General features: G+C 34.8%; 1 protein-coding gene across 1 annotated transcript in view; it reads left to right on the top strand.

Annotated features, from left to right (window-relative positions):
- Positions 1-23,578, top strand: part of Su(var)3-3 (lysine-specific histone demethylase Su(var)3-3) — a 321,623-nt gene that overhangs the window by 3,990 nt on the left and 294,055 nt on the right. Inside the window, exons 8-11 of the mRNA XM_089703152.1 lie at positions 328-477; positions 939-997; positions 1,273-1,494; positions 2,217-2,365. Coding sequence (XP_089559278.1) covers positions 328-477; positions 939-997; positions 1,273-1,494; positions 2,217-2,365 — 580 coding nt within the window. The remainder of the gene's footprint in view (positions 1-327; positions 478-938; positions 998-1,272; positions 1,495-2,216; positions 2,366-23,578) is intronic.

Below are 23,578 nucleotides of genomic sequence, written 5' to 3'. Positions count from 1 at the left end.
TTTAAACGCGAGGCTGGGTTAAATATTAGTTTGAAATGTAATAAGAATGTACTGTGATTCTACACAGCTACCTAATTGATGTAGGTAGTTGATAACAAATCGCAGCAAGTCAACGACTATTAGCAAAGTGAAGGTAGTTGGGTCGAACGTCGTATAAACAACGTCCGAGCCCCTAGGCACGATTCGTACGAATGCCCCACGAGTCAAAGGAAAGTGGCAATTTATAGTTTTCAACAGCTAAACATGTTTTGACAGGAAATAGTGACAACTATTCATCCACAAAAATATTAAATCAAAAGTTACGTCTAACAATATTATTCCTTCAAGGTGGAGCGTGAGTTTAACCGCCTTCTGGATGCAACTTCATACTTATCTCATCAAGTGGACTTCAACTATTATGACGACACTCCGGTGTCTTTGGGACAAGCACTCGAGTGGGTGATTAAGCTGCAACAGAAGAATGTTAAGCATAAACAGGTGCGTTTAATAGTATTATTGAAGTGAAACTTCTTTATCGGGGTTGGAAAAAAATTTAGTGTAACATTTTTTCGTTACTCGCCATCTTTTTCTTATCCCTACCACGCGTGATTCGACGTATTTCTGTAAAGTTGCATGTAGTAAACTATTTTTTGAAAAATAAGGTCATAAAGAAGTTTCACTTCTTACGTGTGTACACTAACTAGTACACGCACACATTTTTTTAAGTAAATGACAGTGACAGATAGGAAGAAACTTAAAAATGGCGGCATACATTAAATAGTGAATTTGTCCAATTTTTATTATTGACGCTTCTGCTCTCCTTTGTTTAGATCTACTTGAACTGAGAAAATAAAATGTATGAAGGTAGATCTACAATAAAAGAATTTGAATGACATGTTTTTACTTGTAGTTTTTAGTAATGCATACTAATATTTAAACTATTGTATATTTATTTACAGATATCACACTTGAAAGCATTTATAACTTTGCAAGAAAAGCTTAAGAATAACATAAACAAGTAAGTAGAAATTATATTCAGTTTTTAATATTGCATTTTATGGATAAATGTTTAATATATAGTAGTTTCATAAGTTATTCTATACTAGTTTCATAAGCATGTACAATGTACATCATGCATGTTTTATGCAATGATATTAAAAGAAATGCAAATTTAATTAAATAAACTTTGAACTTATAATTATTATACTGATATAGGTAATTGTTAGAATACCAAGTAAGTAATATACACTTAGAAAATAATTTAATCAAACATGAATATTATTTTTTAACTAGAATGGCGGACATAAAGGAGCTTCTCAAATCAATGAAAGCGGAAAAAGAAACGTTACTAGCCAACAAAGATGATATAAAAGCAGAAGACGGAATATTACACGAATTTAATTTGAGAAGACTTAACCGAGAATTGAATAAATTGTGCAACGAATATGAAGCTATGGTTAAACAGAACGCGACTATTGAGGAGAAATTGGCTCAGTTAGAGTCGAACCCACCGAGGTGAGTTGAGAGGATTTTATATTATTTGTTTAGTCTCTGATAAGTATAATATACTAGCTTTTTTTCCACGTTTTTCCGAGTAGTCAAAAGAAATTTAATTGAAATGAGATGTTTTCACAGTAAAAAGAGATTGTCACATTCTAGGCTTCCTATATCACAGACACATAAATCATAGTATTAAACCGCCCGTTGCGACGAGAAAGTAATACTGTATACATACAGAATTTAGCATTGGGACTCTGATTTAAAATGGCAAATGTTTACATCGTTATCGAATATTATAATAATTATTGTATGGAACTTTAGGAAATAATCCCACCTATCTTCGATATAACAGGACTTTTTCGCATTTAGGACTGATGTAAACTGTTTACATCATTATCGTATTACCGAATTGTAGAAAAGCATGCCACCAATCTTCACTGACACTTACAGTACTCGTCATGTAAAAAGAATGCTGGATGAAAGTGATGGGGTGTGTTTTGGCATGTATCGAGTTTAGCACGAAAGTTATTTGCTGCTTATTTTATTTTTGAAGTAGGCTCTCGAGTCGTGGCTTCGCAACTACATATTTGTTATTCTTATACCACCTCATAACACCAAATAGACCAATAAATCGCCAATGCGCAGCTTAACCGTCAGCGTTCTTTTTACATGACGCGACCTATATTTACTTGTAAAATAATTAGTGTTTCCTGTAAAAAATATTGATTGTCCCACAGTTCAGTGTATCTATCGGTCCGCGATCGCCAAATACTTGACTGGCATTTCGCTAATTTGGAATTTGCGAACGCGACGCCGCTCGGGAACTTATCGCTCAAGCACTGGGACCAGGACGACGACTTCGAGTTCACTGGGAACCATTTGACAGGTAAATTTAGTGGTTAAATGGCAAAAATAAATAAAAAAATATAGCAAAAAAGTTCTGCTACCAAAAAATAAGAGTAGGTATATAAAAAAAAACAACGGCATAAATAAATGGTAAATTAACAGCTTCACGGTGTGTATACATTGACTTTGCGTTTATTGCAACAAAAATATACGAACCAAGAAAAAGAAACCAAAAACAAAATGACCTATGAAATTGTGAACCTCGTGTTCGCGAACGCAACGCGCGCAGTTTGCACAGTTTGGAATTAAAATTTTGAAAATGATGAATCCGTTGCACTATTTTATTTTTCTTTAATTTTTATAAATTGTTTTTTCTTATAGATTAATTTAAAAATTACCTTCCAAAATAAGGGTACAGTAAACACGACATACAAAAATGATCACTATATGGTACATTTAAAGGCCACACCCATAGCACAGTAAAGGTTACGCGAGTGTAATTGAGCTATAAATCATAGTCAAACATGTCGATATAATATGCTGATTGACAGCGCGGCTAATCGATACAATAAATAGCTATTTGTTTTGAAATTTTAAATTGCCGTACTTTTATATTGCGAAACAAACAAATAGTTTGTAGACTAATTTTCGTAAGGAGATATAATTTTAAATATGTATATGTTTTAGTTATTACTTTTTATGTAAGTATTTAATTTGAGATGAAATTATAATTTCACAACCAAAAAACAAGAAAATTAATAATTGTCTAACAATTATTTTCTCACTTTGTCCTTGTAGCCTAATATTATGTTTTCTAATTTTCCTTAATCTCAGCTGTGTGACAAATTGACTTATTTATTTTAAATGTTTATTTTGTATCTGATGTTTACTGTAACTTTCCACAAACATAAACTTTTTTTCTAATACCTCCCAACAAAACTATCAAAACATTCATTTTAATATATCGTCCGATTTAATTGATGCAGAGAAAACAAAAATACACGACATAACACAAACAAGCTATTAGTTCAGAAATAAAGTGTACGGTCAGGACACGGGAAGCCGCGGGCCATAACTTCAATTAGACGCGCGTATTCGTTAGCGTTTAGCGAACATTTCCGCACGGGTAGGGTTATCACATACGTATAATAATTATTAACAAGAAAATAACTAGAACGAAACGAAACGAAACGAAACTAGAATTATAGGTAGTTTTATGACTTACAATTTTTGCATAAACTATTATTTCGTTTTCTTTCATTTCATTATATTTTATAGTTATAATTAAATTAATATTGATTTTGTAAAGACATTGTAATGGAGCAATATGCTATTTATTATAGTTTGGACTGAAGCGATACAATAATTTGATCAAACACAAATAAGTGATGTATAAAAATTAATTAAATTGGTGCTTTTTTATTTACATACAATTTAAATCGTTATAAATTATAATCAATTAGACATTTTGTATAGCTGACAAGAGACAACCCTAATGCCTGCGCGATAGATGCGCCATTGTGTCACTTACAAAAGTCACAACGAATAGAAATAGTTACCCTAAAAGGGAAAGCTCACCTCTGTATCTTATTTGTTTTCACTTGAACGTCCTCTTGTTCCCAACCATATTCGATTTTAGTACATTTTTGTTTGAAATTTATGATCTGTTGTCAAAGTTTGAATAGAAAGTTCATTCAGTTATCAAAAAATGTTTTTATAGCCGGTAGCACTGTTACAATCGATTTCGCAATCATTCCATGTAAAATGGTCTACGTGTATTGCGTACAACTATTTCTTTTTAGAAATAGACATACTTGATCATAGATTCCCATTTGATATTCATGTACATGAGCGTAATCGGAACTGACTGATATTCTCGGGTTTTATTTCCTTTGACATAACATGATTTTTCGCGAATCTAAGCCAATTTATGTGCGGTCAATGTAACGCCCGGAGCGACCCCGTTATGGATGTGGAATTTTCGAGTTAGTGTGAGCGATCTTATACGAGGATGGCGGTTCGACCCGAGGCGATTGTTCGTGTCAATAATTACCATCATCTCTTCCCTTATTCCATATTTCCATAAATTGCTACCGACTTCTGTGAATTGTCATTATGACCGCTGTAAAAATAATAATAATATATATACCTACGCGTTTAACAACTTTACACATTATAATTATTCCCTTTCGTAATTAACTAATTTATTTCTTCTCGCTTCTTCGAATTGGCTATGGTTAAATTATATTTATTTTGTTCAAGGAACATTTTATTCCACATTGATGAATGTATGGGAAACTGAATATAGACTTAATTCATGTAAAAGTCGTCTTTTGTTTAAAGATAAACAAGCAATTGCAGAAGTAGTATGTAAGTATTTGCTCACGACTTGAAAGTGCCTTGCCGGGAAAGCTGTAGTTTATTTGAAATTTATAGTTATTTTGGGGTCATGAAATATTTAGTTTTACGGAATATTATTTAACACTAGGTTTCCGCCCGCGGCTTCGCCCGCGCAGTCAAAGAAAAATCCGCATAGTTCCCGTTCCCGTGGGATTTCCGGGACTGCGTCATTTTCCCGGGATAAAAAGTAGCCTATGTCCTTTGTCGGGTATCAAAATATCTCCATACCAAATTTCATGAAAATTGGTTCAGTAGTTTAGGCGTGATTGAGTAACAGACAGACAGACAGACAGAGTTACTTTCTTTTTATTAGTATGGATTAACGTTTCAATACGAAATTAATAGACTGCTTTAAAAGGTATTCTGGGTAAAGTTGGTTGCTTTTATAAATTCATAGATGCATCTCGTTATGTGCTACGTATAATAAAGTATACGAAGGGATGAAGTAAACTTTTGTATTCAAGTGTAGATATGTATCGCGTATTCTTTTGTGGGACGGTGCGTGCGTTGTCGGCCATATTTCTCACCGTTCGCCCGCGAGTGTGGGTAGTTGAAAAATGACATCTTGATTGTTGTGTATGTACATTGTACATTGTACAGTCGCGTGCAGTTGTGGACGGTGCTCGTACAAATTGAACGATTGTTAGCCGCTCCAGCTATCGTGACTTGTCTCGGAATTATTATATTTACCGGGATAAAGTATTCCGAGTTTATGCAAACGCGTATTTGGTTGCATGATCGTGGTCTATATACGGTGATGCTGTACGGAGAGGTTTACGATTGTGGTGTTGCATATATCTCTTGAGAAAGTTATGTTACAGTCTACGAAATGAAGGGACCATAGAATTTTACGCAGTTAACTTATGGGTTTCGTTTGTTTGTTATATAAATGATACGGTCGAATAGAGAATAACGAATGAGATTGAAATAATGATATATAGAGATAGTTATTTAGATATAGATGCAATAAATTATTTATTTTTTATTAGAAAATTCCAGGGAGACTTGAGGATGTAATAACTACATTAGTAATGACAGTCACATAAAAGAGTTAAACACAAACTTTTAGAAAATCTTATATGTGAATAATTAATATTCACTGATTACATTCTCCAACCGGATAGGCCTCCGCATTCGCCGCATACGATTTCACATAACAAAGATGCAGCCAACATGAATAATAAGATCTGTTACTTTACGAATGAGATATGGCATCTAAAACGGGTCCCCGAGGTGGCAGTTGCGGCCAAATGATAGTTTTATAGGCAGGCTCGCGGCGGCAACAAGTTTTTGATAAGGCAATGCGTGAGGCAATAATGAATGTGATACAACGGAGTATTTTCTCATTTATCATGCCCTCTATGAATAAAATTTCTCTACATGTTGCCTTTGGCTTATCTGCTGGATAAACAACGATCACAATCTCGCATTTCGAGTCGTGTGTTGGCTACGTTTGTTGATTTCGAATGTTTGTAGTCTTCTAATGCTGGGAGCGAATTTAATTTCTTGTATTTCTATATGCCTTACGCGAGCTTTATACTCAGTATTTTGTTCTTATCATTAACAAGGTCTGCTTTGCGTGTAAACATGCTCAATTAATTTCGATTAGTGCTAAGTATTAGCGAAACAGCACTAAAGGACTTCATTTATTCTGTTTAATCATGTCTATTTGTTCGTGTAGGGTAATAATGTTCTTTACAAATATTATATCATTGAAGTTTATCTTAATATCGAACAATTATGGTATGAAATTAGCAAAGAAGAGTGTATCAATAAGAATATTTTGATACTTGCGGATAATTTGGGTAAATTAATGCATACATTAAATAGTACCTTGATGACCGCCTCCTTGGTACAGTGGTTGACGCGTGAGCGTAGAAACGAGGGGTCCTGGGTTCAATTTCCGGTGGAGACGAAGAAAAAAAATGTCTCGGTCTGCCGTCTGGTAGGACACAGAAGGCTGATCACCTACTTGTCCCTAAAGAAAATCGATCATGAAACAGTGTAATGCACCTGTGCTCCTATTTAAAAAAATAAATCATTGCATCTGATATGATGGCCATTTACAATGGTATTCATATGTGACATTTGATTTAAGTTCGTAAGGACATCCATAATGTGAGGTGTGTAGGCGATATTAAATTTAATCGCCATTGTTATTGGAGATGGCATTTTGATAACAGCTATAGGTAATAAAAAATAACAATTGTTATTTAGAACATTATTCATTAAACGTGGTATATATTTCTCGTCAACTTGGTGCTTTTTAACAGTTAAGAAGTGACAGATATATTTTTGGTTACATTATCTGAACTGTTTAGATTTAGGTCCCTAAACCTATTTTATCATCGATAGGTTTTAATTATCATAAGCTCTATATAATTACCATTTGAAAATGATATTCAAATGTGACATTTGACGTTGTTTGGTACACTGAGGACATCAATCGCGACTGTAGGCACTGGGCGTGGATGAATAAGCGATGAGGCGACGAATGGCTCTATTAAAGCCGCATTGTTCCCTGATCGCTCACGTTGCGCAAGCGCATTGTTCGCGCACGCCTTTCACGAGGCTAGCCTCTGCTGTACCGCTACATGGTATATCGATGGCAATGTACACACGTATTAAGCAATGATGTTATGTGACGTCATTAACTCCTGTAATTGCAAGTTGAGTTTTTAGTCGTTAGGAAATATAGCAAAGAAAATGTGCCGGTTTTATGGGGACTAGATGACAGTTAGGTTGGTTATTCATGACTAATATGTTTACGATGTACTTAAAATTATGTGTTGGTGTTATCTGTCCATATGATTGCGGTATAAATAAGTGATTAAAACTATTGTTTAAGTAATTTACCAATCTTCCATGGATACCTTTTCTATACATCATATTTATTATAAACGAAAGAGAACGTAAGACAAGTTTAAGATTAGTCTTGATAAAGTCACTAGCAAACTCACCATTTGAAAATCTACAGTTATTCAGAATAAATCTTGTTCAATTGGGACATGAAGTAACCGGAGACGATATATTATAAATTTATAAGCATCGAACAGTCCGTAACGAAACCTTAAGGCCGTGTAAGCGGTCCGTGCGCTGTTTGGCTCAAATATGTGATTTTTCAAACCAGATTGTCCATCAACCACGTATCTTACAAACATATGAATTACTAATAATTTTAGGAAATTTTATTGTCTATGTAGTTAGTTAAGAGCTTTTTTCAATTAATACAGTATTTCTGAATACCATCAAGATAACTGAGCCGATGATTACTTGATTTCACTTTTAGTGTCAATTTCGAAGCTAAAAATATCTGAAATTGCTGACAGATCTAACTCACAATTATTTTTAACTAACTGCAAAAATCCTTATTAAAATAGTTAGTTAAAAGATTTTTTTATTTTGGACTCCTAACTTACGAAATTAAAATCCTAACAATGTGAATTTTTTTAGAATTTATAGTCGACAAAATGATTATTTTCACCAAGATATTTGACTTTATTGAATATAATTTATACATATTGCAATAAAAGAATGTCTTACTTATAAGATAAAATTTAAAAAATCAACTAAGGTACCTCTATTATTTTTCTACAATTTTTTTTAAAGTACTATAAAACACTGCGCGCGACCCGATTAAAATCAGTCGGCAGCGAGCCTTTCCAGAGAGAGGACATGTTGCTCGGCGCTCTCCTGTGGACCTATGCTGTTCATAGTAAAAGGATAGCGCAAGCCGCGATCTATCGTAATAGATCGCGGAGTTTTTGACTTGCGTTAAATAGAATATGCGCTCTTAACAAGGTACTAAAAGCTTGAAAACATTTTATAACAAAGCACTTGATTATGGGACATGCATTTCGATTATGCTCTCTTGGTAATGGATCGAAAGCAACGGTCGACGCTGCGAGCGGCGCTCACTGTGTTTAATGTAAAACACTAGTTCACATTAATGGCACCTCTAAGAGTGCGTAAAGAGGTAGTGGCAAATTGCCAAGTCTCGTACGTTTAGTAGGACGTAAATTAGAGATAGGTATCTCGTGTCCACGGAGCTTCGCTAGTAATTTATCAGTATTGTTAGCGGAAATCTTTGTCTCGCCCGCAAGGACAGTTGTTAGCGGCGAAACGGTTTAGTAACTAGTCCATCGCGATAGGTCGGCTGCTGTTTGTGGTGACTCGTAACTAAGGAGAATTTATGTGGTGCGATGTATCCATAGCTGGCATTTAGTGCGTGTAATTGACAAGCAAGGAAATACCATTCAGTGCTCGCTTAACGAGTGCTTTATGATTCAAACTTATATAAACTCTTGCTACATTTGATATTGCATTGCGTTTGAGAATAAATTTCAAAACAGCTTCATTTTCTATTTCTACTTTGATATATTACGATGTAATAGAAAACATAGAAATAAATGTAATTTATGATAAACTAATGCATATACCGTTTTTTATTAAATTATTCCGCCCAAGTTAGTTTAATATCCTTAACGCGGCAAACGAAACCCTCCTAATTCCATTTACCTCTAAGCTTTAACCCCATTGTATATTTCTATTCGATTTTCCCACTAGCCCATTAAATTCATAAAATAGTTTCGCAAAATTTAGAGTATGAGAGGGACGAATACGAATTTAATTTTAACTTGATAATCGCACTCATTCAAATTTTGATTATTCCACGCTAGTTCATTGGGCCTTCGCTTTAACTTTTCGTTCATTGTTAAAGTTGTAATCCTCTTTGTGAACCGTAATTGAATTCACTGTTATGCTAATACTCTGATTTCCCATCTTATTTCGTTAATAGAGGTCTGTGGTAAACCAATTAAAGGGAGGCTTTGAGGATTACACAACTTCTGTGTGTTCGGATAGTTACTTCCAGGGTGGCTGCGATTCTACGGCAATTTGGAAGCTTTTTCAAAAATTGGATGTTAGCTACATTAATAAAAGAAAGCCATGCATTTTGGGTTGTGCGTAAATTAAGGATAAGAAGACCTCTATTTGTAACATTATGTACTTATTATGTTGAGTGTTAAAATGTACCTACTGTAAATTGTTTATTTGATTATATTTGTATGTTACTTCATATTATAACTTATGCTCACAATTTGGCAATTTTAAATTGGATGGTACTTTCACGATTCACGGTGCGTTAAATAACAAATGAAACATTTAACAATTCGCAGACGATCGGAAAGCGCAAATGTTAAAGGGCACTTCATGACACTGAATTATTTTAGGTGAGATTCGTTGAGATTTGAGTGTGCTCGAGTGGAGACTGAACGGCTCTGGAGTCGGGGTGCAACGCGTTTGTCGCTTTATTGCGCATACTAGGGGGCTTAGCATTCCGCCTGTACTCGGGTGTCTAATAGCATCGTATTGCGGTTTTATAAACGCTGTTGCGACCTGTATTACATTCCGTAGACATCCTGCGATGTCGTCTTGTTGAATTTATTACGCTCAACAATACACCGAGTTTGAAAGCGATGCAAATGCGCGTATGTCGCCGGTACATATTAAATTCTTATGAGTGGATTCCTGTTTATTAATATCTGTCGTGTATTGTTCTTGCTGGCTCATTTGTTATATATTTCTTTTATGGTAATGTCGTCAGTGATACAGTTGCGGTAAACTCCTTACAAGTTGTCGTGGCTTAAGTTTAGTTAAATGAAGTCATACGTCGGCGTTTTAAGTTTTGAATACATTGTAAATATTTAAAAATTGTACTTAATAAGACAATAATAAAGATTGTGCGTTCAAATTGAGACCAAACCAACTAAAATAAATTCTTGTTTCTAAACTACGTCATTTCACATTACGACTCTAATCTGATGGAAAGGTATATTTCAGAGAGGCGTCACAATCGTAGCTCGATTTTTCTAGAAAATTCTAGATTTGCGTAGCCGGCATGTGTTAGTAACGGTGGCACGGTCGGGAAATTCTGTGGCATGCGACGATAACCGCTCTAGCGTAATTCTCATGCCTCCGCTGGCTTTGTCCAAATCTACCGCAGTTTTCACTTGGATCGAACGTTTTATTTCCTCCCCTTGACAATGGAATTTGGTTGGAAATTTTGGTTCTGATGTTCAAATTTTGTATATAAAGTATGAACTGGTCGTGATACTGATTGTTATAAGGTATTCAGTATTAAAATATAATAAATCAATGCACAATAGAGTGTACCTTATGAATTGGAAAAAAAAATATTTTTTTTTGTTGATTATTACAAAAATAAGCCAAAGCGATGTAGAAAGTGTTTGTAGCACATCTACGTGAGAATGTTACGTTTATCCACGGGAAAATATCCACTGTTCATGCTTTTCCTTATACATCTCAGAGCAACAATCGCTCCTAAAGACCATAAAAATCCACTCAGACCATTGATAAGTACTCAGGACAAAAAAGGTTAGCTACTCTCTTATACGTATACGAGAGATTGAAAGCGGTTAGATTCATTCGTGCTAAAACGAGCAGATGTCGCCAATTCCGTAAAATGAAATACGTTAGCGCGTCTGACGTCATTTTACTTTTTTGTCGCACCGCCTGTGAAAAGCCATTTATCAAGTTTTTATGGTAACACTTGTTTTAATTTATGCTTACACTAACTTCCGAGCTGCTATCTCCGACCTCATTTGCAGGCTTCGCTTTGTCGCTGTTTATATAGAGCGCTGAAAGATACAGTTTAAAATTGTATTTGTATTAAAATGTTTTGTTCCATTTTGTTTTGAGAGATGTATGAATATTTAATGTTTACGGAAATATTGTATTTTGCATGAATAACAGTTTACGTTGTGAGTTGTGACTATTTTAATTACAATATGTAACTTATTTGTTATTAGATTATGGAATACGTATTTAAACATACTGTTATTGAAACAAAAGTGGAGACTGGTCAAATTGATTTCGGAGTTTGGTTGATAATTGATATTAATGTTTATTAAGTATTTGAGTGCAAATTAATTTAACGTGTTAGTAATTTACTATAAATAGCCAGCTTTATTACAAATATCAACATCGAAATAGGAAAAACAGATATACATTTTATTAAAAAGATACATGCATAAATGGTGGAAGCTAAAGATAGATAAAGGTATTTCCATTGAACATAGCTTTAGATTGTTTAATCCGACCGAAGTTAGGGCGGGATAATTGAATAAAGCAATATTTTTGTGTGCCCCCGCTTATAACTATTATAAATGACCCTTTAAAATTTATCTTTGCAGTTAATTGAAAACGTACAGCAGATAAGTCTCCTTTTATTTTAAACGTAATTAATGATGCTATTACGGCTGCTACTCGTAATGTCAAGTTGATATTAAATAAAATATACCCAGTGCGGAACTTTAATTAAAGCGGGGAGTTTCGCCACATACTTTAAAATCAAGATAGCGCGTAAATTGCAAGTGATAATTAATCTCGCATCAAATGTGAACTTGAGCAATTTGAATTTAGTACGAAAAAGTACGCGAGCGAATTTGTCTCCATTTATCGCGATCAAGGCGGCAAATCAAAGAGACATTTGAAATGTAGCGAGTGGTAGTTGGAGCATTTGGTAGACGGGCTAACCGCGCGCCATACGACAAATCTCGCTTATATTAACTTTGCTAGGGTAAATTTCACGTTCAGTCTCGTGACCACTACACTTTCAAGTGGCAAAGTTTTAATCCTGTCCCGAGTTACAGTCGTATTTTCTATGTAGTATTGCATTTTCTTTATAACGCTCACGAAGTTTGGCAGTTCGGTTAATTGGGAATCATGTAGGTTAAAATTAAACTAGAACGTTGAAGTTTGTAGTGCTCTGCATTTTGTTGGAGTGGTTAAGAAAATTGCTGCTCATAATAGAAAGCGGTACAGTCTTAATGCCATTTAGGAAATGTGAATTTTCAATGTTTGTTTAACGTTTGTTTTAGTTTGCGATTAATGTTTATTAATTTTGACTTGCAATGTTGGATGATGTACATGTTTTAGACATAAAAAAAGTCTTAAAAAAATCAAAATTAAAAAAATAATAATATTCGAATTGTAAAAATAGCTCATCATATTTCGCAGCCATTAATCGTGTGGGGAGCAAAGAAAAAAGCGCCTCATTACCATTTCATTTCGCAGCATCTGTGAATCGGTTTCCCTGAGCTATAGAAACTGTGTTCCTGCGGATGTGGCTGCCCTGCGGCTCGGCCGTTTTCACATTTTAACGCCTCGCATAATGAGCTCCTGATGGAACTAAACTGACGGAGAAGTAATTGTTCGTTTATTACGTTCTATCTAGTCAGCGATCCACAGCTGCGTGTTTGATAAATGCTTTTTTTGATTATTTTTAATAGTGTATATTGGAATATTTTTTTATGAACGCCTCTGAATCATGATGCTTTACAGATATTAAATTAGCACTTCAATAAAATATTTTAATAACGAGTCAACTTTACTTGTTCCCTCGCTTACTCGGTGACTATAACTTACATACACTATAAAAACTGCAGCATGTCCGTAAATTGTCGAAAACTTCGAGGCAGACTTTTATAACGCATAACGATGTAGCGACGAGGCCCGTACGTGTACATTATTAAATCGAGAAAAAACTCGAAATTCATTTGGACATATCGTAAAAGTGCCATCGCTTGTACCGCTCTCCACCCGTCTCTCTAAAATATGTAGCAATAAAAGCGGTTCGGACAATATCCGGCAATGTTAGGATACGTTTATTGTTTGGGCCTCGTGTTGTGGCCGATGCGCTGTAACAAATCTCCTTCCTCGGACCTTCATAAAGTTCTAAGTATTCGCCTTGTTTACGCGATTTTGGACAGCCTTTTTTAATGCGGTCAAACAGGAGAGAGATATAAACGTATATTAAACAAAAAGAATAGAGTTTTTTGCTTTTAATGTAAATAACGAAAGCTGGGTTTAATATGTTATATTCTTGTCATTATAAATGTCTGTGTATAATATCAAAGTAATAACTTTGAGATGTATACGTCTGAAAAGATATATGATAGGTAGATATGTGAGATGCTAATTGGAAAACTTGTTAATGGAATCGGTATGAAAATTAATTAATACTATCTATGAGACATATTATGTGAAGCACAACTTTAATGAACAAGTCGAGTAATTATTTCAAAAAACCAAGAGAAAAGTAAACCAGTAGAGCTCTAATTAAATTTAGCCCTTTTTATTAAAAAGATAAGCCTGTAAAGGGGATGTTGTAGGGATTTATTAACCTATGGCTTCAGGCTGCATTGTGATGTCATGAAATTTAGATTACAATTTTTAAAATTAAATTTAAATAGAATATATTACAATAGATTTTTTGATCGAGTTGCCAATTAAAATTTCTAATAGATCAATAAATAGTCACCTTCAAACTACAAAAAATGATCTCGTATCACGCTTTTTATCACACTCCGTGATTTATTCGAAAACTCGCGTCCATTTTTTCCAACTGCAGCGAAGTTAAGGCTAGGAGATAAATAAAGACATCAGCTAATGAGTTAAGCACAATCCTTTGTCCGGTTGATAAAACTGCTTGAGAGTTGAGACGTTAGGACGGGGTTGGACTACGGTCATTTGTACTTATTACCTCTTCTTATTTATCAACGATAAGCGCTCGTATGCGGCGCATCGTCTCTGCAGTCCGAACTCATTAGTTGGTGCTGATAATGATACCCCTTAATTACTTAATTATCGCTAGACACATTTATGTGGAATGGTATTGAAAAATTTATCGATATGTCTGTAGGCAAGTTAAATTCCTATTAAGATGCAAATTTAAGGTTGTAGACATATTTTTCTGAATTGTTCCTTTAACGTTTACGGACCGTGGACAATTGATAAACATACAAAAAATTTTTATATTCGATAAGTGATATTATACACTGAATTGTAATTGGATGCTTTAATTGAAATTTAGTTCAATTGTTTTCCATTTTTAATAAAAGTAACAAACATAATATTACATTTGGTCCTTACCTTATTAAAATCACATTGAATTAAGCTTGATAAAGGATAGAATAAGGAACTTTGTTGTAATAAGTCAGCGGAGAGCAACACGAGTTTCAACTTAGCTAAAGTCGTTTTCTACCTCGGAAGAATAGAATTATAAGGGATGGGGACCAACGTTTGTAAGCGCATTATTGCAAGACGCGAACGCCCGCAGAATATACAATGTCTATGCATAAAAATAAAGGCGGATTTTGACCGGCTAACCTAGTTTCTTTGTCATTATTTCATAGCAGTTTCTTCTATGTTATCACTGCTTGTCTGATTGTCATAAATATTCACTGAGATATTCAAACAGAGCCGAAACAGAGAGAGTTGAGCAAAGCTAAGGATTACCTTTGTGTGCCCGAATTTGAATGACGAACTGAAGTTTTGGCACGAATCACCAAATTCACAGCGAAATTACAGTAAAGCATCTGTTAATTTAACTGAGGTTTCGTAGTGCGAATATAATGATCGAATTAATTATTAATGCGATTCCATTAATGTAAAACATGGTGTTGGAATTTAGAAATCGAACCGCATTCATATTCAAATGTCTGCAATCGGATGAATTAATTCATTAGTTTAATAATGAAACTGTATCAGTCTGCCAGATTAGCAAATGTAACGTTCTGGTTGACAGGCGGGAACGCCCGGGTATGCAAATTTGGACGTCTAATGCATCCCGCCTATAAGCGGGCCTACGCACGCGACGCGACTCGATGAATATTAACAACGTGACATTGCTTTGACGATTATTACTGACATGCATACTTTCATATCGCGCTAGAGAAGTTCTTTGTCCGCATCAGTTTTGGGATTTTGTTCCTAAGGCACTTCTGTTTCAATTTTACATTTGCTACCTACTGGTAGTCTTATATTTCTCGCCACAAACTTAATTTCTTTGATTACCTATATTTTGTTGTAAATGTCATCACATCTCGTAATTAAGGGCATCAAATGTATCTACATTGGATAATTCAATTTTTTCCTCATGGTAATTTTAAGTTGTCAGCGATATTAGGTACTCTCCTTTAAATTAATTCACGGTTATTCTGATAAAAGCTTCAAAATACAATAAAATCATAGGAATTCCAACAAAAATTCAAGCATGGTAAAATAGATAATCAGATAAGTTTATTAGGCCTTAGATTAATATATATTATGATCTTTATCTCATTTTGAACTACGTGTAGCGATCGATCACAAGCCTATGCCGAGCCGTTTAGTTAGGCCCTTACGTTAATTAAATGCTTTGTCAACTTCGATATTAAATATGTACGCTAAAACAAAGCTTGAAACAGATCAATGATGAACAAAAGCTTTGTAACACGTAACAGCATCACGACGAGGTTTACACGTTTGTAATTATAAATATCTTACAATTTTTGCAGTAATTGAAAACAAACGATATTAAAGGGAAACGATCAATAAGAATGCATTACGCATTCTGTTCATAAGCTATTGATTTCAATTAATATATCAAAGTTGCATATTAAGTCATCAATACATTAATCCTTATATCGTGAATCACAGCTTGAGCAAAATATAGTGTTCATTGTAACGTCACAGTATTAGATCACATCTCGTAACTTTCTCCTTTGTGCCAGTGATTGACGTTCGCCCGTAATAGTGACCCATCAAGCGATTGAATAAAGCCTCTCTGAGACTGAGCTAAAGATCGCGCAACTGAGGGGCACGAAGTGTTTGACATTCAACGGTTATGTCATGTTGTGTGGTTTGCTTTCTCTCTTTGTGGCATGCTTAGGTCTCATAGAGCAGTGCATTAACAATGGTACTAGTCAACTACACGATCTTTTGCGGATTTTTTATCCTTAACTTCTTTGACATTATAGAGCCAGTTGGTTGGCTCTATGTAAATCTTCTAGATTTGTATTATATTTTCTTCACACATATCGAACCTGACTCTGATAATGATCTTTTAATCTAATTAATTCTGAGATGCCTTATTCAACCGAATTTTAATCAGCAATCGGAAAAATAAAGGTTGTATATGAGAAAATAAAACACGCCCGATTCGGATTGAGTTATAAAACGTGTACCCTTTCCTGAGGGGACGATCATAAATCGGTTGTCTATTGGGGTCGTGAGTGTCGTGTCCGAGGTTCAGACGGACATATCGTGACATGTATACGGCTATTAGGAGACTAATTTATAAATAGAAAATAACCTCTACATATCCTTGGCGATAACGTCCTGTTGACATGGGCCGAGTTTTATATTTACAAGTCGGGTTTATTTGCTGATTTTCTAAATGCGTACTGTTGCGTGCTTTTTTGCTCTCTTACATTTTTTTTGTTGTCTATACGAAATGTTTTTTTTTTCATTTGCAAATCCAATTTTTATTTAGAAAAATAACGTAGCTAGTAATTTTTCTTATAAAGCTTTTCAATGTTTTTTAAGATGGGTGTGATTCTTACTAAATCATGTTCAAATAGGCTCAAAACACGATTTTTATTCTTGTTATCTTTGTATCATAAACTATCAAGATGATAATGAGATACAGCGTGGAAAAAATTCCAAATACTCGTATGTGACTATAAGCTCAGGTTATATGCCTAATCGGCGTGAGGCGTAGCGAATCGCTTAAACTGTAGGAAAGTAATATTTTTATATCCACCTATTTACCATTTTCGGCTGATTTAGTGCCGCGTTTGCATAATCTAACAAGCCTTGTCAATTACTAACACCATATATAAGGTTAATCGAATTTTCGCGTCCGCACCTATTTTACGGCTTACAAGATTGATCCTAATGTTAGATTAGAATCGCTATTATGAATTTAAATAATGAGCGGTGTAATGAATGGGTTTGAATATTTATTTTTCATAGTGATGGTTTAGATTTTTTATCGGGTTCATTGTTCTTGTTATTGCAATACGTTATTTCATCGAGGTCAACCACTCCCACTGCTTCGTGCTCCATACTCGAGTCTGCTGGTTAGCTAGTTAAATATGGAGTATGCTAGCGATTTAATAATTACGTGAACGTTTATGAGTCGTGGTTTATCAAAAGTTCACTCAGTATTAGGTTGAGCTTAATAAGTACGGCGGCAACGAACAACATGAATCATTTTAAAAGTATACATTATGCTTGATTTTTATATCGGTCCAAAGCAATGTAAACCAAATTATTTTGTTGCTATAAAAATGTAATCACATTTTAGTATTAGTGAATCAAAAAGCAGGCACTCCTGTGATGTAATGATATTGAAACATCGATAAAATAAAATAGTCTTTGTAAGGAAGGTATTAGGCTGGCGCTACACATTGGCTTCAAAGTTTGAGCAAACATTTGACCAACCTTTGAAGTGAAAACTTTGACGCAAACACGATTACAAATATGCCTGCTAGACTTGTTTTCAAATGTTTTACGGCACAGTTATTGCAAAGATGGCTGATAGATCGGAAGACGATTTTTGTTGTCTCTTTAATTTTTTTTAAATTATCCCTATACTGGGTTAGAAGGCTATTTCTCTTTCTTTTTAGTTCATCTACCGTAAACGGTGGTGATAAATTATTTTTTATTCGGACCCATGCGTCGTTTACAACGTTACGGTTTTTGTGGTCTTTGTTTTTTGGATCCCATATGGAGGGTTCCGCTTCAAGTAGCTGAAGAAATTCGATAACTACATCATTACTCCACTCCATTATGACACTCAAAATATACACACACAAATGCTCCGGTCAGCGGCGCGCGCGTTACTAAGCATTGCAACAAGTGTGGCAGGGCGCACAAACTTTGAAGCAACTTTGAAGTTTGATTACTTTGATGTTCGCAGAAAAACCGACTCGACTCGGCAAACTTCAAATATGTGTTCAAACTTTGAACAAATAGGCAAATGTCAGTGCCACACTTCGCGACTTTGTAGGTATTTGCGTATTTGATCACATGTCTAGCGCCTGCATTAGTGATAACCTGTCACATCCGGCCAGCGATTTGCCCCGAGATTTCGCTTCGAGCGAAAGGAAACATGCGATTCTGTCCGGAGTATTTTACGTGTGATTGTTACCGGTCTTTATAGAGGGAATATATTATTTGATACCATTGAGATTCAAAACATTGGAAACTAACTTTTGTTTGGGTTTTTAAGCTTATAATTTGAAACAGTATACTAAATTGTTACCTTGTTATTCGTTATTAGATTGTGCGATTATTTAAATTTTTGCTTGTATCTAGAGTCTAGACTTAGGTATACACTATATTCGATATTTTGGTTTACGTTTATAAAAAAATACATCGGTTAAAAGCCCATTCGATTTAATCACCATATCAAGCGTTGTAAATCTCGTGTGCAAGAGTCACATTCTAGGCCAACGTTACAGCGCAATCCTTCACTTGGACGGGTGCCTGTTAAGTAAACAGTGTTCTCGAGTTCCCTAGGAAGTATCGGACGAAGGCGTAGATCACGCATTAAGACGTAGCTCGTAGATACAAAGCAATGCATCACGGTCACCTGATCGTGCCGAGCTATCCTGCGCTCTCGACCACCGAATATTAATAGCCTTATATTTCTCTCGAGAGAGTTTCGACGACACGAATTCCTCGTGGATTAATGTATGAGATGATATGCGAGTTCATGCTTAGAACGAGTTTGATGTTTACATGTCGTTGCTATCTTATACACGCTGTTGTAAGAGTTATTGAGCTCATTAGCTACAAATTATAAATCTATACCGTTTATCTACCAATTTTGTGTACAGTGCCACGATGAAATCATTTAACGATAATAATTCGTAATAAACTTTTACGATATAAATAAAGTTTTAGATTTAAATGATTAAGATTGGGATATGTGTCGGTGAAGTGTGATATAAAAACCTTGTTTTATTTTTCTTGAAACAACACGACATGTCGCTTTGGAATTATTTTATTTTTATAAGAGTATGGTCACATAAGATTTTATTAAAAAGCTTTTTTTCGTCCAGCTTATGTTATGTATAAAACTTCTTATGGAATTTCGTTCCGGACTTTTTTAAGAAAAAGGTGTATATTATGCCTTTTTATCACATGTAACAAATAATATAGTCCATTGAATAAAAAGTTCTAGAGTGCGTGAGTTAGTAACGTAAGATGTTTATTCGGAAACATGTCAAGAGTCCCTAGGTAATAAACATACTAAAACCCCGGGACACTAGGAGGAGCCCCGGAGTGGGGGGAGGAGGGAAAAGGTCCATTTTTTTCATTTTTCACTTAAATATCAAAAACGGTACGTCTAGAGTGCACACCGGTCACACCGGTCACAAGTTGCACATTTGAGTTTTTTGATCGTATGGGGAAATTGTTTGAGCCAAAATCATTTTTTACTGCGTGTAACTCAGAAACGGTAGGATATAGGAAAAAATGATTCAGGTACAACTTGTAGATAATTTTATGGCCTTTCAACTTTTCCTTGAAAGTTTTTCTCTAACATGTACCGTTTTTGAGATTTAAGCGAAAAATGAAAAAAATGGACCCTTTCCCCCATCCTCCAACTCCGGGGCTCCTTCTAGTGTCCCGGGGTTTTAGTATGTTTATTACCTAGGGACTCTTGACATGTTTCCGAAGAAACATCTTACGTTACTAACTCACGCACTCTAGACCCCCCTTGGAGGGACTCATTCAATGGACTAATAGGTCTTCTACGTCCATAAAAGCTTATATTCGGGGAGAATACACAATAATGTACAGAATAACCATACCAATTACATAACCAGAGTGAAAGCTTTTAATTCTCCTTTAAACAAAAATGTATGTACAGCAATTAAAAATTGGTGAATCAAAAGAATGTGAGTTTGGTGTGTTGTGCAACATTATTTCTTGCCGTTACAGCTCCACTTTGAATTAAAATTAAGCCATATTGTACAGACCTTCATAAAGCGCATTAACTAACAAACAAAATGATGAACAAAGCTGTTTACTTAAATTTGCGGTGGTCCATATACAGTCTCCGCGGTTACGCACGGTAATGAATACGAGTTAATTAAACAGCATTAGCCGAACGCCGGCGCCTGCACACGACGAGCGATCGCCGATAGCCGGCCACTTCGTTAGCGAATCACGAATAGATAGCTGGCTGGATTTGATAGTGTAATCGTACATGAGGATTATCTGATATGTTTTTAATTGTGTCCCCAAATGTCAGGTGTATGGGTGTTCGTTTGGGATACGTATAATGTATATATGGCATATGCATAGGTAAATGTGCCAGTTTCAATGTTTCGTCGTCGTTGTACAAACTACGAATAGTTGAGTTGATATACATATTACATACTAGCTGCTCGCATCGACTGTGCCCAGATAGACGCTTTTGTATGTAAGATTTCCAAATCAAGAAAAATAATATCTCCTCTAATCCAAGCCGAGATAAATCTGATTAACATCTTTAAAATAGTTCAACTTTTCATGAATTATTAGGGTAACTAAAACGACTTTCGTTTATAGATAAGAATGTAAGGAGCACATTATTGGCAGCCCCGGATTTCGCTATTATAAATTCACAATTATTTCAATTCTAGTAAAAAACTTGACATTAAATCAATAAATAACAAAACCGTCATGAGCACCATACTGTCCTTTGCTAATTTAATTTATTATAAAAGCTGCTTTATCGTTCCTATGTATGAGAAAGGAAACCCGGCTTCTAACATAGAAGCTTGGTTTTTACTTATAAGCTCATAGGAAGATAGGCGATACTAATGCTACTATATAAAATGTTATCATACCGGGCCGTGCTATCAGCGCTTCGCGTCTACATCGAGCACAATTTGTGGGTATCCAAGTGGCTTCGGGCTATACCGTTTCGTACATTAATGTCTTATTAACTGTTCTTTATGGGCCAGACAGCGTATACTTTAATACTTATAAGTGATTTATTTGTATAAGATTTCGTTTAGTTTGCGAACGCGGTGCATACTGTCTGAAACGATTGTGTAGTTCCACCTTCGTAATTACTCTATGTGCAGTATTTCAAGTAATTAAAGGACGTGTTGATGTTTGCTACACATTGCAGTGAGAAAAGCAATAAATAATTAATTTGGTTCAGTTTCTTTCGTGATATGGTAATTATTCAATTAATTGATTAATAAATTTAATTTAAAGCTGGTAAAGAATGAAGACTATTCATAAATGAGTTTCTTAAAGCATTGACGAGAACAGATAGCAAACGATAGAGAGGTATCATCATGTAAAATTAATATTTCAGCGATACTCATATTTTATATTAAAGTAAGTAAAGTGTAAAGTTCAAAAGTTGCGTTGAAATCAGCGTCACTCGGAATGTTCGTAATAATTTGCCATCTCTAAATCAAGTAGCGGAATGATGTCGCCGAAGCAATCTAAAAGTTTCCCGCGAATCGCGAACTAAGTTAATAATAACAGTAGTTGAACTTAATGGGCGCTCTGATAGACTCCCGATAGCGTCTGCTGGCGAATGATTTAATTATTATTGGAAGTTATAGTAGTTAGCTGCTATCGCGGCAACTAAATACTTTCGTGATTTGTTTTCTTTTGATTTGCGCTTGGAATTGATGAAAGTTGCGATATGGTGGATTGTTTTAAAAGAAACTTAAATTGCCTTTTAAAAATGGCTTTTTGCCTATCCTTATAAAAAAGATTGCAGTCGGTAAATAATAAGCAAAACTATACATTTATAACAATGCCATAATTGGCACACGTAGACCTTATTCTACATAAATTAAGAATGAAATGTAAAATAATAAATCCAGGCATATGGTATATCTGATGTAACCATGTATTGTTTCAGGTAAGAAGGAGGTACCACTTGGCACTTGGGTAACAGCCGATGCGATACACTTTAGTGATGAAATGTTCGTGAGTTGTGCCATTATTAACATTTTAACAACAGCTTTATTGTCTCTTAATAACTAAAAATATTTGCCCTTTCAAAAGGTTACTCATAGATAAGTGGAATAGATAAGGCTTTATGTGTGATGATCACATGTTAGTGTTTTGCATCTTAATAAATATAAGGCGTTTAGGCTATTAGACAATCTATCGTAAGATACGTAAAAAATGAATCTTGGTCAGCGTATGAGTGAGTGTCCAATTTTGATTAGGTTTAGGAGGTTTTTATTACTTAACACGTGATTTCATATTAAAAACGACTTTTCCTAACACTCATTTACATACTAAGGTTATTAATTATGCTGTCTATTGTCTATGTCCATAGATATATTATATAGAGTGCATGATACATACTTACTTGAACATGATCAAACAATATTTGATTTCGTCTACTTTTTTTACATTATTTTATTGTTACATTACGAAACTGGAACATTTAACTGCTGAACCATCGGTCATCATGTCCATATACTCGTATATAATGATATAATGAGATGAGAAATTATTTCCGCGAAATGTTTTGTGCTTATGTTTATTCAGGCGCGTAAATTTTCATCGGGAGCGTGGATCGTTCGCGGGAATATCGTCTCTAGTAAAATTATGGAAGCTCGTGCTTTGATGTGATAAGGGCGATCGGTGGCTGCTCTCATTGTGTTGCTCTAATCTGCCGTATCGGACTCGTGTAGGAATGCGAGTTTATTTTAATATTTAATAAACCTTTAGCGATTACGGTCGGTGGGCTCTTTTTTGCGATTCATTATCATTGCCGTTCACTTCGGTCTTCGCTTGGGGTATTGTTGGTACGATTTTGTGTATAAATACAAAATTAAAAAGAATACTATGAAATGTGCTTGGGTTTTAATGAAATGTGTATTGTAATGAATTTCATGCAAACGTGATGTATTATGGATAAACTTAGATTCATAAATTGGATACAAGTTTATGACACGATTAATACAAACCACTTTACGACTCAATATGCAATATGTAAAATATAATTGATAGTTTTAAATGTAAAGTA

The sequence above is a fragment of the Colias philodice genome, chromosome 14 (assembly GCF_061535455.1).
Source record: "Colias philodice isolate Cphi_HAF_F1 chromosome 14, ilColPhil1 Martin Lab GWU primary, whole genome shotgun sequence".
In the NCBI taxonomy this organism is placed as follows: Eukaryota; Metazoa; Arthropoda; class Insecta; order Lepidoptera; family Pieridae; genus Colias; species Colias philodice.
This window is presented reverse-complemented; position numbering and strand designations above follow the sequence as displayed.